The sequence below is a fragment of the Pelecanus crispus genome, chromosome 2 (assembly GCF_030463565.1).
Source record: "Pelecanus crispus isolate bPelCri1 chromosome 2, bPelCri1.pri, whole genome shotgun sequence".
NCBI classification, from domain to species: Eukaryota; Metazoa; Chordata; class Aves; order Pelecaniformes; family Pelecanidae; genus Pelecanus; species Pelecanus crispus.
The window spans coordinates 138,084,709-138,101,995 of NC_134644.1; the positions used below are offsets into that span (position 1 = coordinate 138,084,709).

Here is a 17,287-nt window from a genome sequence, read left to right on the forward strand (position 1 = left end):
GTATACAGGCATGGGGCATTTTTAATATGACCAAACTTGTATACTGTACAACCTGCATGTTGGTCTTAGCAGGCCGTTCTCAAGTACACAGGCTACAGATCCATATTAAAAATATTGTACACTACTGAGCAGTTAGCAAATCCAGAGAGTACAAAAGAGAAGGCTAAGGAAGGATCTTATTTGTGTCTTCAGCCACCTAGCAGAAGGCTAAAGAGAAGACAGCCAGGCTCTACTCAGAGGTTCGCAAGGGAAGGATGAGATGCAACAGCCACAGGTTGCAACAAAGAAAACTTCATGGAGATACAAGAAAAAAAAAAACCACCATGAAGGTGGCCAGATATGGGAAGAGGCTCCTCAAAGAGGCTTTGAAATCTCCTTCCCCAGAGATACTCAAACCTTGGCTGGACTTGGACCTAAGCCGCCTGCTTCAGTCAGACCTGCTTGCAGTGGGAGGCAGGACTACACAAGCTCCAGAAGTCCTTCCCAAACGTACTTAGTTAATGATTCTGCTGAAGGGGAGGGACAGTGAAAGCACAATGCACAAGCAGAGTGGCTGAGCTAATGGTTGCCAAATGCTTTGTTTGTTCTGTTTTTAAATTACAAAATAATAAAACTCACAAATACAGGTACAAGCATATACTTTTCTTGACTGCCTCTAAAGACAAACTAGGTCTTTTTTTCTCCTGTTAATCGTCAGAAATTACAATCTCTGACTTTGTTTTTTATCATTGCTGCCTTTTTGTTTCTGATCATTCTTGGTTCCTCCTGTTAAAGCACTTCCTTTGCAGAGCACCCTCCTTTCCATGTGCTTTCGTAACATTCATGACATTTTCCTGCTGACTAGTATTTAGTTTAACTAACAATGATTTACAAGATTTAATTAATCGAGGCTCTAATACAATTTTCTATCAGCATCTCTGCTATGGATTAGTGTCTTGGACTGCATTTCATCACTGCTTGAAGCCAATGTAAGCATGACCGAGTTGGTTTAGTCCTCTCTACACTATGACAGCTCCCTGTACTGTCAGGATATGAAGAGCTGGACCAGAGAACCGAGCTGGCTGAATCCTAATGCAAGAAAAAAAAGTAGATGCTAGCCACATCAGTCCCCTGAACTGACCCACCATGAAACCACATGGCGTTTAGAGCTGGCAGAAGGGTGTGGGTTTGGCTGGACCATTCTGCTTGGCAGCGGTCCACGCTTACAGCAATTCAAAGGGATTGCAAAACCAAAGCCATAGCAGATGTTTATCAGAGTCCTAAGAAGAAAACTTTCAAAGGCAGAGATGGCAAGCAAGAGATTATGAGAGTTACTGGCATCCCATAATAATCTTGTTTTCCCTACTATTTTCCTACTACAGCAACTTCTTTGGCAAGGAAGTGCTCTGTGCTGTTTCCTCACAGCTGCTTCTTGGGTTGACCACAGAAGTGGTCATCTGAGCCTAGAGTAACACAGGGCCTTATATGCCAGTCTCCCATTTCTTTCTATCCTATTCAGAAAATAATCTTGTAGGTAAGCAGCAGCAGGCTTTTGAGCAAGTTAAAGCACCAAGCCACTTAAATCTTTTAGAAGCTTCCACTTTTGCAATAATTTCTTAATTCTGTCCCCAGATGCATGCGACCACAATAAACAACTTTTCTTCAGAACTATTGGTACAATGGGGGAACAAATAATGGACAACATGCTGGAAGAGAAAACAAGAGAACAGATATTATTTTAGATTCTATACTGGAATGGTAAACACATTTGTGTTCTTTGAGCTGTTGTCAGCTCTCTCGACTATTTTTTACCCTCTCTATCTACTTTCTTGCTTTAACCAAGAAATATGTTAAAATATTCCTCAGAGGCAGCTGTATGATTAATTTTACTCACTCTCTTCAGCTGGAAACACTAACTATTTTGAGGATTCTTCTGTTTTATTCTTTAATAAAAACAGACAATTACATTTCTAAACCAAATCAACTAATAAACTGTTCATCAGCATTGCCATTTTTATTATTATTCGGCAATGGAAAAGGGTAGGTTTTTGAAGACATTGTATAAAGACATTCTGTAAAGATGAAATAACTTCATTGCATTTCCTTAAGCAGATAAAGACACAAAGAAAGTATCTGTAGTCTTTTCACAGTAAATGTATACAACTTTCAGTCCTTTCAAGTTTCTTGGTCCAAAAGGACCATGGTTTATTAATTTAGTTCCACAATCTTTCATTGTTAATATGCAATGGTTTTACTGTGAAGGAAAACTAAATTAAATGGAATAACGGAACAGACGGGTGATTTAACATGTCATGTTTGTTGCAATAGCCAATCATGCAAGATAAGCCGGGGGAAAAAAAAAAATCTTATCCTTATTTTCCCTGGGATTAGAACAGGTCCTTACAATTAAATTAATAGGAAGTTAAAGATAAATTTTAGCATAGCAATGGAAGAGATGGATGTTTAACCTTGTTTGATATCAAAACCAACAACATTCAATTCAGTGAGCATGTATAATAAATATTAAATTAAATCAATTAATTTATTACCCCTGCTTTTCAAAGAAAAAAGTTTTCACTCCAACCTGTCTAATCTTTGTTACATTTAGTACTGTGATTTTGGAGCCTTTATTTCGTACATAGTACAGAACACTATGTTGTCATCTAACAAATCATGAAAAATAATGCAAATACTTAGAACTGTTATAACATGCATCTTGCTCCTGCAACATTCAGGAGTGACAGAATAATTACGCTTCTACCAAAGCTGGTTCCTTTAGCTTGATTCAGAGTTTGTTTTGTTTTATCTAAAGTAACATTTATTTGTCTGTACACATAAAGCCCACGGTCAGAACAGGAATAAACAGTTTGCAAGTGAGCTTAAGCAGATGAAGCAGTACTGCCAAAGGACACTAGCATATGACATTAGGATCCCAGTTAACATACCTAGCCAACATTACTATTAATACATTTAGAAGCTAGGTTTTAACCATGCAGCCTTTTGGGATATCAAATAAGAGCTAAAAACAGAAATCTTAACTGAACAAACTGAAATACACGGCTTGAAAAGCTCTCCTGGATTACTTTCATATTTTAGAGGGAAGAGTCATGCTGTAAGTGCTGAAATGATAAACCATTAAACCGGTATAGCAAAGACACGCAATTTTAGAGGAAGTATTATTCATGTGTATACTACTATATATGTAGGAAAACATTTAGGTACAACAGGTCTTCCAAATCTTTCACAGTTTAGAAGAAATAAAACATGCACATGCAGACACCCAAGAATTGCTAGCAGCTGAAGCCCCTCAAGTTGTCTGCGTTACAAAGCAACCAAATTCTCTCTTTCTCTGCCTCTCCCCACCCCAAGCTAAAGAGAGTTTCATCACTGAATCCAACAGAGATATGCTGCCTGCTCGTAAATGACATAATCCTAAGTAGCCAGGATGGTTTGCCTCTCTTGACCATTCTTTTACAGCGGCGTCCGACTGCACTTTTTCATTTCATTATGCTGCTCTTCATCCTAGGGGGAGCAAAACTGGCTTAAATAAAGGAATTTTGTGCTCTTCACCTCAAGCATCATTGGTCCAAGTGCATCCTTGTCAATGACACTCTGACCCGTAGATGATACATCTGCTTTTTGCACTTCATCTTCATTAGCTGCTGCTGCTTTTTCTGCAATAAAGAAAATTATGTATTAAATGAGAGAGCCGTGTTCTTTAAGTGGGAGCCCAGAGTATTGAAACCAGCTATGAAACGGTTACAGTGCAACAATACTGAAAATGAGATTAGTCTCCCATAATGATTAAACAAAAGCATAACTAGTATATTTGCTTCTTAGTTTTGAAGTTTTGTGACACAAATGAAATAATTCCTGCTGTTTCTCTGCTAGACATTTTTCTAAACTACAAACCATAACATTAGTCAAAGGCAAGGACTCCTCACGAAGGTGCAATGAGCAAAAGCCAGGATCAAGGTATTTTAAAAGACTGATCTAAAAGAGCATGCAAAGCTCACAGCTGCACAACTTTTCCACGATCGCTATATTTAGAAGGAAAAACATAAGTCCACAATCTACTGTTTCAGTACTGAGAAACAGCAGTCTCATTTCTGTTCCCATGCCTCCACCCACATTTTTGCTATCACATAATTTTCATACTGCCTTATTTACCAATATGTTATTAAAACTACGTACAATTTCAAGTGCTGTATTTGAAAATTACAGGCAAGAAAATAATCATTTAAGGCTTCTGGAGCATAATGACACATATTACGGTATGTCATGTAAAGAATCACAGACCATACCCAACTCCAAATGTAAGGGATATTCATACATGTTGGAACTTTCAAATCAAGACGGTTTATAATTCCTATCAAGTAATGGTCTGTACCAATTTTTCTATTCCAAGAATTACATTGGTGTGTCCTGGTTTCAGCTGGGATAGAGTTCATTTTCTTCCCAGTAGCTGGCATAGTGCTGCGTTTTGGATTTAGGATGAGAATAATGCTGATAACACGCCGATGTTTTAGTTGTTGCTGAATAATGCTTATGCTAGTCAAGGACTTTTCAGCTTCCCATGCTCTGCCAGGTGCACAAGAAGCTGGGAGGGGACACAGCCAGGACAGCTGACCCAAACTGCCCAAAGGGCTATTCCATACCATATGATGTCATGCTCAGTATAGAAACTGGGGGGGTTGGCTGGGGGGCAGTGATCGCTGCTCGGGAACTGGCTGGGTATCGGTCAGTGGGTGGTGAGCGGTTGCATCACTTGTTTTTCCTGGGTTTTGTTCCTCTTTTTGTTGTCTTCTTTTTCACTCCAATTTTTATTATTATTTTATTTCAATTATGAAGCTGTTCTTATCTCAACCCACGAGTTTTCTTACTTTGGTCCTTCCGATTCTCTCCCCCATCCCACCAGGGGTTGAGGAGGGTGAGCAAGCAGCTGTGTGGTGCTTGGCTGCCAGCTGGGGTTAAACCACGGCATGGTGTTTAAGGGAGAAGCAATAAAAGTAACCAAAACGCTGTACAAAATACATATTCTATATCAGAAGTTAATGAAACAAGTATTTTTTTGTTGCTAGTTCTATACTCAAAACATTCTTTTATTATTTTCCAACCAATTTTGTAAAAGCTAGGGCTATACTGCAATCTGCAATATTAAAAATTATTAAAGATTTTTTATTTTTAATATTATGCAATAGATTATTTTAATAAATATGAAAGCACACAGAAATTATGATAACAAGAATTTATGCCTTCTACAACAATAAACCAGAAGAAGATTCATTGTAGGAATTACTGAAAGTACCATGTGTGGATGGAGTAAAGGGCCTTTGGAAAATCAGCCCTGGTGAAAATTAAAGCATCAGTCATACAAATTAAAATGTATCTAAATGTACAGTATTTTCCACTATCTGTAGATCTGCAATGCTGCAGCCAAATTTCCTCTGAACTCTTTCCTTGGCAGAGGTTATAAGGTCAGTGTGAATATATGCTACTTAGACATCCAGTAAAGGACCTGCTTCTGAGAACTCCTGGGTGTTCTCCTATCAGCGATCACCCGCTGGCAGTAAGGCTTTGGTCACTCGGGCTGTCTCATCCTAGATTTCTACCGTTTCTTGCTTTCATGAAAAGAGAGTCACGAAAATCTTAGCTGTCGTCTTAGGGTGTGTTCTTACACAATATAACACCATTGTGAATAATGATGGAAGAAAATTGTTCTGAAGATGGACTCTTGCAAGTAATGGAATAGTTTGAAATCACTTTGATTGGCATAATCTGATAGAAATAAATATGCTAGAAATAACTATTAACCCTTCCCCTGCCACTTAAACTCACCAGGATACGAAATTAGTATTTCTGGTTTGGACTGAGGACTGGAGGACTGCAGTGGGATTTTCTTTTTCTTTTTCTTTTTTTTTCATCTTCTTTTGGCAAAAAGCACAGATTAGGTGTGCTAAAAAACTGAACAATCCTTCCCATGCTACAATATAGCAGAGTTGGTACCATATGATGATACAATACTGAAAACATGCTCTAAAAATTATGAAAGAATTCGAAAAGATTCTAAAAATAGGGTTGAGCTTTTAATAAAGGCGGCAATGATAACTTGTTTCCCATCTGTTCCTGGTAGCATAAAGTGATCCCTGGTTTCACACTGCAAAATATTATAATGGATATGGATACCAGCTTCCCGCTTTCATCCCCTCACTGCTTCAGCCATTGATACCATCTTGAGTACTGGAGAACAAAGGATTATACTCCATGCGCTAGAAGTGGAGTGCAGATATGGTACAGCAATGATCATAGAATCATAGAATCGTTTAGGTTGGAAAAGGCCTTTAAGATCATCCAGTCCAACCATTAACCTACACTACCAAGTCTACTCTAAGCCAATCAAGGGTAGACTAGACTACCCTACTATTCACTACACAGTATTTGCTGGTTTCACCAATTTACAAAGACTACTTTTACTGATTATTTTTCACATAATACAAAACATTTGCTGAACATTTTTTTTCACTCTTACAACCAAGGAGTTCATACAAACCACCACCAACGTATCTATAAAAACAACTGTTCTCTTTTATGCACACAGGCGAGGTTTTATACAAAGAAAAAGGAGAAAGCTTTTAATTACTGTAATGGTAATCAACATAGAAGCTGCGATACCAGGTCAGCCCAACGATATCTCAAGCCTCACATCCAGTCTCTGAAAGCGGCTGCTTTCCCCTCTGTGTATGAAAATGCTATTTAGACCTAAACGTTGCCTACCTGCCTCTCCCAGTGATGATAACACACTACACTACTCATGATGTTCGGTTAGGCATTCCGAAAAGCATTATAAATCACAAGTGCTCCCAAATGATGGACTTTATAATTGGATCTGTAACTTAACTGTGTAAGAAGTTAAGTGGCCAGAGAGCTTAGAAGAGGCTACACATTCAGGCCGCAGGTCCCTATACATTTATTTAAGTGACACTGTATAGGAAACCATGGCCTCAGACAGCCTCTGAATAGGACCAGCAGTAACTTATGTCGATGTTATAAACTGCAGCTACTGATAATGTTAAGCTGCGCAGTAAATTACCCATTTTTGACTGAACTACAAAGCCCCTGGTGAAGACTCTATCAGCACATACAGGAAAAGTAAGTGCAAACCCTGTCAGCAGCGTCGTCCTGACAGACAGGCATGGGGAACGTCTTAAAAAGCAAATCTTTTCTTCAGCAATACAGCACGTGGGGCTAATTGAGAACAAAAATTTGTTGCAGGAAGGTTGGAAAAAACCAACAACTGATACATGAATTTCTAGTGCTGACAACACTCATGCATTTATCACGAGTTGGTATTTTTTGTTTTTCTTAACAGTTCCAGCTTCTGGCGTTAAGTAGTGGTGCAAAAATGTAAAGTTTACTTTTCCTTTTTTTACTTCTCCTATCTTTTTTAGGTTCACTGGGGGCCCTACAAACAAATCAAAAGCACAGCGAGTTTATTATTGCTACACTAGATTAATGGGGTTTGAATGTTAGGGGTTAGGAAAATAGCAGCAGAGGCCAAACCTTGCAAAGCCTCTCAGAAGCCTTTTTTCCAGCCCCATGGGAATTGCTGGTTATTACCCTGTGACTAACCACAGCCGCTAGATTTTTCCACTGTGGCCACTAACACGGAGAGTGGGAGCCGGTTCCCTGATCTCACACCTTCCCGTGATGCTGCCTCCCAGAACAGCGATGCCCCTGTTCAAATGTAAAACGCCAGGAAAGCGTTACCCGGCATCCTACGGCCACGGCAGCTAAAGCAGAGCAGAGGTTTAGCATGGAAAGAGAAATACAGCCTTGTGCTGCCGGAGGAAGTGAGCAGGGTGGAAAGGGGCTTCCCATGGCTTCACCTCCACACAGGGAATTCTCCACTGGAGAGGGAGTGTTAAATTAGAAACTGGTCCCATCCTTACGAATATGGCTACCAGGGATCAAGCATATTTTATCTAAATTACAGCGGAATAAACTTCACGCACATGAAATAATTATTTGCTCTGCTCAATTAAGAGTTTAGCCTAGAGAGAGAAAAAAAATTTAAATAAAATAGAAGTACTCCTGAGAGAGATACTACAAAGAATATATACATCCAATTATGTAGCATTTTAGTGACGTGTGTAATTTAGACTTTAAACTGTGGATATGTTTACAGTTGTATATGCAGCAATATACTAAAATAAATATTATTATTTTCAATTGGGCATCTTCCTAGTGATCATAAACTGTATTTACTTTTCTATGTTAACATACAGAAGAAAGAAGGAAAAAAAAGCCCTCACAAATATTTTTTGACAAGCCTCAAGCTTTATTTGAAGCTCATTCCAGATTCTGAAAGCAAACCTTTGTGCAATCACATTAGTTTAACAGAAATTCGTAAGTCGGAGAAAGAGAAGCCAAAAGCAATAGTTCAAAGTCTCCTGCTAGGTTTTAACTTAGGAAGCCTTCCTGGTTTTCCATCCTCCCAACTCAAGCTATGTCGGTTCTCTCTGGATTTCTGACAAGCAGACTCAGAAGTGCTACTGACGGGCATCACCTTCTCTTGGTTGTGTTTCAAACCCTCCCTTCCTACAGGTGGGCAGGCAGGACCAGCTGAACCACCCGAAAAGCTCACTTTGTCTGTACTCAAGCTCTACTCCAACTTCCTTAATGAAACCAGCTACAGAAATAGTTACCCCTTGATGCTCTCTGCAAAACCAACATGAATTTTCAAAGTAAAGAACAGAACTGTAGCCTCTGTAGGGACTGCAAAAAGGTGAAGCATAAGCTGAAAGAGAAAATTTGCATCAACACACATTTAGTTTATTTTTCGTAGGAGAAACACTTAAGGTTCTTCACAGAACAAGAGGAGCAGAAAAGAGACGCTGGCAAAATGCTGGACAGGGCAGCACCTGTGCTCTAGAAACTGCTGAGGAAAAAAGCCAAGAGAAAAAAACCTGTAACAGGCAGAATCAAATTTATTATCCAATACTTTTTAAAGAAGGTTTTCTCAGGTGCCCCATATAATTCCTGTTCTTCATAATTTTCTGAAATTGCTAGTGAAATGTCACACCCATCTCAAATCATATACCCTCATTTATATAATAATAGGTAAAAAATATAAGCAAAGAGATTTATCATAAGGGATACTAGAAAGCTCAACTCTGCACACTAGAAAAAGCACATGAATCAAGAAAGAACCTTGTAACAGTAACAGCAACATCACTTGAAAGTGATTGTAAATGCTATATAATGTTTAAGCATGCAATTAAATTTTACACTACAACTGTCTTGAAAACAACTTATCTTCTCCATTTTTGTATGCATTAGCCAACTACTTTTGTCTTGTCTCATTCATATTCATAAGTAAGTTTACCCTGTGTGGTCCTTCTGATCTCTCCTGAATTGCCATGCAAAAATAAAATCCAAACAAACAATCAAGGAAACCGTAAAAGTATGTAACTGGCCAAAGATAAGGGTAGATAAAGTATTAAAAACTATGTTAACATATAATAGAAAGTATACATGGCAAACTGTTAAATTTTAGTTGACATTACAGTTTTAAGTATTAGATTTAATAACATTTGAAGCATTAGATTTAATAACAACTGCGTATGACTATTGCTAAGTAATGATATTGACTGGGGTCACGGACAGGAGGTTTTTTCACGTGAATAGGGCTATATAAAAAGTACCTTCAAATGTATCAACATGAATAAAAAACCAGAAAAAAACAACAAAAAAAGAAAACTGGTATTTGGTAATGTGAATATTTTGGATCACTACACATGATGTAGCAAAGCAGTGAAGAACGTGTAGGTTATTTTGATGCTTGGTTAACCACAGGGAAAGCAGCTCTGCCTTGTAGCCGTGTAATTCAACGCACTGCGATCCATGGCTCACATGGAACTTGATACCCACATGCACGTTTCTTACCCAGTTCTCATTGCCTCGACACTAGTTGGTTTTTCCCCCTGAAAGCAAGTAATTTTTCAAAAGACCAGTGCCTAAGAAACAGCGACTATTTCAGCAATCAATTTTAAGACCAGCTTATCCCATCCCTCTGAATAAAGTTAGCTACTATTTTAGGGAAGTGATTATGTAGTGAGGTTGCTCTTTCATCATACGGCATACATCTGTCCAGAGCAAAGAAGCTATTAGAGTCTTGAATACATTTTTTCCCCCAGAAACTATAGATCAAGTCTTACAGGAAAAACTATGCAACATCTCAGGAAGGTTTTAGGAGGTAAAACAAGGGAGAATTATGCATCTGCACCGAACTAAAATTAGAAAAGCTGCCATATGGCTCTGTGAAGCCAGCAGCACGTTCTTATTCATTAGGAAGCATTCTGCTAACATAAAAACACAAGGCCTTCCTGTGCTCTCTAAATGTGTTTATCTTTTCAACATTAATGCACGATATATCATCAGGCTGCTGAAATCTCCTGCAGTGCATATTAAAAAAGCACAGCTGCATTTTCTTCTCAGCACATTTATTCACTGCGAGCAATCTAAGAGCACAGCTTTGCTCACCTCCCCGACACACAGCCCTCCTGTTAGCACACCTCAGCTTCCCTTCGCCTGCGAAGGGCTCCGCGCCCGCCCGCCCGCTCAGCCCAGGCCAGGCCAGCAGCACCCCACACCCCCCCATGCCCCGCTCCGCTCATCACCCCCACATGCTTTAGCTTCCTATTTACCACTCCTGGTGGAAGCACACTTAGAATCATAGAATCGTTTAGGTTGGAAAAGACCTTTAAGATCATCCAGTCCAACCATTAACCTACACTACCAAGTCCACACTAAACCAATCAAGGGTAGACGAGACTAAACCATGTCCCCAAGTGCCACATCTACCCGTTTTTTGAAACTGAAATGGTAAATGACCCCAGGGCTTAAGCTAAAAGCCCTCGGAAAGCTGTAAGCTCAATTACTCGCTCAGGAGTAATAGCACTTACAACACCGCGACTTCTTCTTCGCAGCGTTTTCAACTTCTAATTGGCACGGCTGCGTTCCCATCCCACACATACCTGCCCCACCTTCCCACTGTAAAGAAGCATCGGTAAGACATGAGCTCTATGAAAAGCTTTGCGTTCTCACCCAACCACCAAATATAGGTAAACTTTCACGGAGCTTTTCAAGCTTTTGAGTGATGTCTGCTCTTAGAAAATTCAGTAACAGTAGCCAGTGTATAAAATTTTCATGGGGACTGAAAGTAAAACAGGCACTGAAAAACCATGACGGATTTAGGAATAGCAACAAACGGAAGTAACAATACATAAAATTAATACTAGTTTCATTTCTCTTAATATTTTTGACATTTCTCCATCATTCTTTTTCTGTACAAGTCAGCATTTTTGTCACCCAATACAACTTCTGTAAGAACTACTCCCTGAGAAATAATTGCCCCCAGCTCAGTTAAACTGGAACAAGGACAAAAATAATGAAATTCAACTCACCAAGAACAATATTTGACTGCTGGACAGAAAGAAGTCTAGTATCTCTGTATGTATTTTTTGCTAAATACTTTTAATATGCATTTTACTGCTTTTTCCTTGGTTTCTTCTCTTTCCAATTCTCATTTTGCCTGTCTTTTCTGTTGTCACATCTATGAACCCTTTGTTCTCTCATTATTACAAAACTCAGCGGTCTACTTCTTGGAAGTGAGGAAGAGGACAGATGGCAGTGGTGAAAGCGCCCCCTTCTTCTTCCCCTCGCCCCAGGAGCTGGGTGGCTCCAAGCCCCATGAGCTGGGGTATCGCAGTGCCATGCTCCTGGCACACGGCTCCATTCAGAGCACCGAAGCTGAGTCTCGCCCTCTATAAATACACTTAAATAGCTCTCTAAAGATTGCTAACTCTTGGATTTAACAGCAGCAACTAAAGGTGACAATGTTATTTACAGAAACAGCATTATTTGCAGAAATATGTACCTACTATTCTCAGATTTGTCTACTTAATGCAGTGGCAAAGATTATTCCCACCTGAGATGACCTCAGAAGGTCACTAGTTTCTGGTAAGTTAAGGACTGGGGACTGAAGTAAAACCCAGAATGACAATCCACTTGCTGCTGCTTAGCTGAAGAATGAAGTGTCCTATCCAGGACTCCAAATCCTCAACAGCTTGATCCATACCCAGCATGCAATAAAAATACAAAACAACACAGCAAGTAAAATAATTTCCCTGCTGAGATTATTTCTAGTATTTTTATTTATCAGTAAAGACACAAAAGGACAACTGTCATTCTACCATTTAAGTGAAATCTAAACTAAGAATAAAAGCAACCCTGGATCCAGAAACTGTTTCTCACCCCATGCCTCACTTTAAACTGTAAGGATACGTCAAACTACCACATTGTGAGTGGAAGGTTGTTTTTCATTAATACCTCTTGAACGTGGAATTAAGCTTCCATCACAACCTTCACCTGTTGACCTCCTGGACATGCTGCAACATTGACCTTTTCCACTAAGTTTCCAAAAAAAAGTGGAAAGGAATGTAACTGGGTGTAGTTTTACTCCTGCAGAATTTTTAGACAGGTAGCTTACTAAAATATTTGAGTACGTTCAACATACGCTTGTATATAAAATGAAAGAGTGTGCTTAACTTGCAAACTGATAAATCAGATGTGTTATGTGTATATATTCCTATGTTTTTAAGCTATATTCTTTCTCTTTTCTCCAAAAAGACCACTAACACTATCTTTCCAGTGTATACTGACTGGCTAGAGAAAGAGCATAAATAAATTAATCATCAAAGATGCTGCCCGCCCAGGAGACTTCCCTATCAAAAGGCCAAAATCGAGGATGGTGCTGAGAATTTATGATTTTCACTGGTTTAAAATGCTTTTTTAAATGCTGGGGGTTTGTTTTTTGGGTTTGTTGTTGGGTTTTTTGGGGTTTTTTTGGTGTTTTTTTTTCTTTTTTTTTTGCATTTACACTTCCTAGGAATGCATAGTAACCGGTATAATCTCAAATCTCTGACTGGTTGTGGTGTAATCTAGAATATTTTGTAACTGCCTAAAATACAGTACTTAGCCAATGTACTTGATCTACCATGTGTACTCCTTTGTTGTCTATCAGTGCCTTACCCAAAAATACCCTCAATTTAATCAGTCACTTATTATTCTATTCTGGAATCAGATAAGCAGATTCAAATATATGTATCTGTAGCTGTATACACAAACACTTACATATCCAGGAAACAGTTCTGTCTCTGTTGTTATTTAGATGACTTCAAAACACTCATGTAAACTACTCAAGTGTAGAGGATAACAAATGCCACACATCCATCAGTACTGACTTAAAATCTGTTACATTAATATGGCTGAATTTCAAAAGAGAGAGCCAAGCTAACTGACCTCTGCACTGAAATACTAGATACAATTATTTGGCATCACTCAGTTTAACAAAGTAATTATTTTCTTTGGTATGTACTGAATTAGGACAGAAAATTTTACTGTATTTTTTGGCATTTACAACTTTTTAAGTGTTAGATATTTACTTAATGGGTAACCTTATCTTGTTTTGTAAACTCATCTCTAAAACCAGCACTAATATGTATGTCTAAATGGTGGGAGCCTGATGTTTTCAAAGACAAGAAATATGGCAGGATCTGATAATTTCGTTCAAAATGGCTCCATCACTGTCTCAGAAATAATATATTGCTTTCACAAAAGTTAACAGCTCTCCAGTTGGTTCTTTGATGCATAAAAACACAGACAAGATTTTGAAAGCAAAGATACAAGGGTTAACACTCTTTAGACTAGAATCTGCAGATGCAATTGCCAAGCTAATTAAACGTATAGGTTTCCAAAACTTAGGCCAAAATAATATACTGCAAAGAAATATTAATCTAGCCACACTCTGTTTCTTGAAGCCTCACTTTTATGTACTCAACCGTTAAAAGGAAACAGATGACTCCCTTTCTTTGAATGCCACATTGCCATGATTACAAAATATCTTCTTTATTTTAGGATGCTGATGATAAATCTTTGTGACACAACAGATCATTCACAACAACAGGCAAAGATCTTTTTGCCTTTATAAATTGCCACTGACGACTGCAAAAGTTTTCAAGAGACCTAATATGGCACACCAAAAGAAATATGATGGATCATGGGCTCCCCAGGAGCCCATGAAAGAAAAAAGTTTCCATAATAAAGCATAGGCCAAAATGGAGCACAGATAACTGAAGACAGCTAAGGAAGAACAGAAACAACTTTAATTTAATGTGTCCATGCTAACATGGATAACAGGGCTCCTACTGCTTCTAATAGTCCAGATTACAGTAGATAAATCTTTTACTAAAAAGCTCTAAATCATGAGGGAGAAGTAAAGTTTTCTTCCTATAATAGCCCAGTGTTCAGAAATAGAAGCTGGGGCCCCTCTTGCTTGTCTAACCCACCATCACCGGCCTCAGCGAAACACTTAAGTCAATTCAGAAACAGAAATGTTCCTATTACTGCAAGGAAAACAGAAGGAAAAACAAAAGCTTTCTAAAAAAACCTGCTTACTTCTGCATGTTAGTTACTTAAAGGAATTTTTAAACCCAAATCCTTTACGAAACTATGTTTAGGATTCATTTCATGTATCTCAACAGTGGCTACATTACTTCAGGTATGTTATGAACACAGCATGGCTCTTGGAAGGATGGTAATGACTATTAACAGGTATCGTTTAAGATATTCTCTAAAATTAAAAGATCTTTTTTCATTACCCTAGAAAAGTTTGGCTTATCTTGCTGCTAAGATTTACATCCAGACAAAGTCACTTTTAATCTCAATTACATTAATTTGTTCTGTCACATTTTAAAATGCCTACTAATAGAAGTGATAGGTACAAATGGGCTCCATTCAATAGACTGAACCATACTTACAGCTTAATTACTTAAGCATTATCATTTCTTGTTCTCTATTTCAGAGTCATGAAGTAGGGATCAGCACCTAGTCTTAAATAAGTCAGTATAATCCATAAACAGAAAATAATTAAACACAACCAGTATTGCTTGATTTATTTTCTCAGTGAGCTTTACCAGTTCTCCCCTGTGAAGAAAACTTTGACCTGCCTTAAAGACAGTTCCCTTAACCGCGGGCAACAATAGCTCATTGGAAAGGATGCTCCATGTCGTGGTGGTGGGCGCTGCCGTAGCCAGCTCTGTAGCCTCATTGCTCTTCCCCAGCCCCAAGGTCCTGACATGGCTCAGGCTGGGAGTGAGGTGCCCCTGTTTGGCGATCGTGTCACTGAGTAACCTGAACAAATGTGGCTTTAACCAGAGCACCAACAGGCGAGACCTTTAAATAACAGTTGTTATTTCCACAGGATTATGGGTCTGCCTCAGACTAAACATTTAAGGATATGGGGTTTTAAGCTAAGTAGCTAAATTCTAAGTCATTTGTAGATCTGGGCCAAAGAAACCAAACCCCCATCTTTGGAAAGGGTTTAAGCTGTTGAGATAAAGGATATATGCTCCTTGTCTGAGCTTCACAGAAAGAAAGAATGACAATGCCCACAACCATCACAGAGCTCAGGGAAAGGAAGTACTCTTACACAGTAACTCACAATGACCCTGAGAAAGCCAGTATCCTCCCTCAGTTATATTTAATAAAGGTTTTATGGACTGGCTTCTCTGATTGTATCACTGATACAAAAACACAACAAAAAAAAAAAGCTTACCGGGCATCTTTACATTTTTGATTGCCAACTGCAAACACATAATTATATTTTGAACATTAAGTACAATGGCCTGACAAGCTGACCGTAATGTCTAGTTTAAATCAGCATCTCTAGCAGTTAGACAGATGGTGACTCAACTTCCAAGCTTAATGGTTATCACAAAAATCCTTGATATCGATCAGTGTCACACTCAACGATTTAGTACTAAGTTTTGTCACATTCCCTAAAACGATCTGATGATTTCTTACTGCAGCACTAAGAGAAAAAACAGTATCAGAGAGGCAACAATGAATGGAGTAAAACCATCACAGGCACAATGATGCTGGTCCCAAACCTACAGCTAAAGCTGCACTGAAGGCAAGAGAGAGTGTAACTGGGGAAGAAATGGAAAACAAAACGCAGGACAATTATTAAAAAGGAGAGAAAAGAAAACAGCAAAGGCTGAAATATAAAGAAAATCCATTCTACATAAAATACCACTTTTGACAGCTAGTGACAGGGAGTATTTGATTCAGAAAAGGGGGATATTAAGAAATAACTAAAGATAGAAAAATAAACTCAAACATTCAAATATTTCCACCAAGCTAAGGAGGTAAAAGGTTTTGTAGAAAAGAAGGAAGACAGGAAGAATTTTACGTTATTGGCACAAAATACCTCGATATTTTTCCACCCAACACCAAAACAAACAAACCAAGAAAAATCTAAATGAGGGTCCCTCTGAGTTTTCCGACCTATATTTAGAATTTACAACCTTGACATCTCTTCCTCCTCTTTTTTTCCATTTCCAAATGAATCAATTGTTATATTTAAGCACACTTCCTCTTCAGTGTTGAACATAGGCCCAGACCTAATTTGACATAGAATAACCTGTCTCTGGAAGACATTTCCCTCAGAAGGATTATGGGAACTGCAGGTTGTTCCAATTCTTTCTAGGAAATTGTGCCTCAGAAGAAAATGTACCAGTAAAAGGCTAGTGTTCTTCCTGCTCACACATCTTAAGATGACAAGGGACCACTCTAACTGTCTATCCAGATCTCTGTAATGCATCCCAAAATGTTTCACCAAGTGACTCCTGCATCATGCCAAGAACATCCACTGAATTACAATATATATGTTGAAGGACATTCAGATCTGTTCAGGAGGGCCGATAGAACCTACTAGTTTCTTCATTAAGTTGCTTGAAATGTCAATTAACTTCCCACTAAGAATCCGCACCTTATGTAGGAGTTGGATTTGGCCATAGATTCCAGGTGTTAGGCCGTATCCTGCCTTTGCCTGTTAAAGAGTCCTCTGTGGCAGGCACACTGCATAGCTCCACTTCACTTGGCATCAGTAAGCAAAGCAAGGGCTGCAGGGACATGCCTTTCTGATTCGAGATGAATACAGCCTCAGTGAACAGAGGTACCACACTGCTGCTTCTTCCAAAGAGGCACGTGGATACTATTTCAGGTAACACGACAATATCTTGAGCATCTCCAGTTATGGAGTATCTACTTTCAAAGTTTTCTACTTTAGCAGAACTTAAATTTATGTACTTTTCTGTCTCCATCTTCTGACATTTGCTCTGATCTTGGGCGAACTAAAGACGAGTCGATTACTTTCAGAGGGAAGAGGGAGAGTATGTGTGTGTAT

At 38.7% G+C, this 17,287-nt stretch overlaps 1 protein-coding gene across 1 annotated transcript in view; it reads right to left on the bottom strand.

Annotated features, from left to right (window-relative positions):
- Positions 1-17,287, bottom strand: part of NCOA2 (nuclear receptor coactivator 2) — a 123,463-nt gene that overhangs the window by 49,653 nt on the left and 56,523 nt on the right. The window contains exon 4 of the mRNA XM_075704548.1: positions 3,550-3,653. Within this exon, the coding sequence (XP_075560663.1) occupies positions 3,550-3,653 (104 nt within the window). The remainder of the gene's footprint in view (positions 1-3,549; positions 3,654-17,287) is intronic.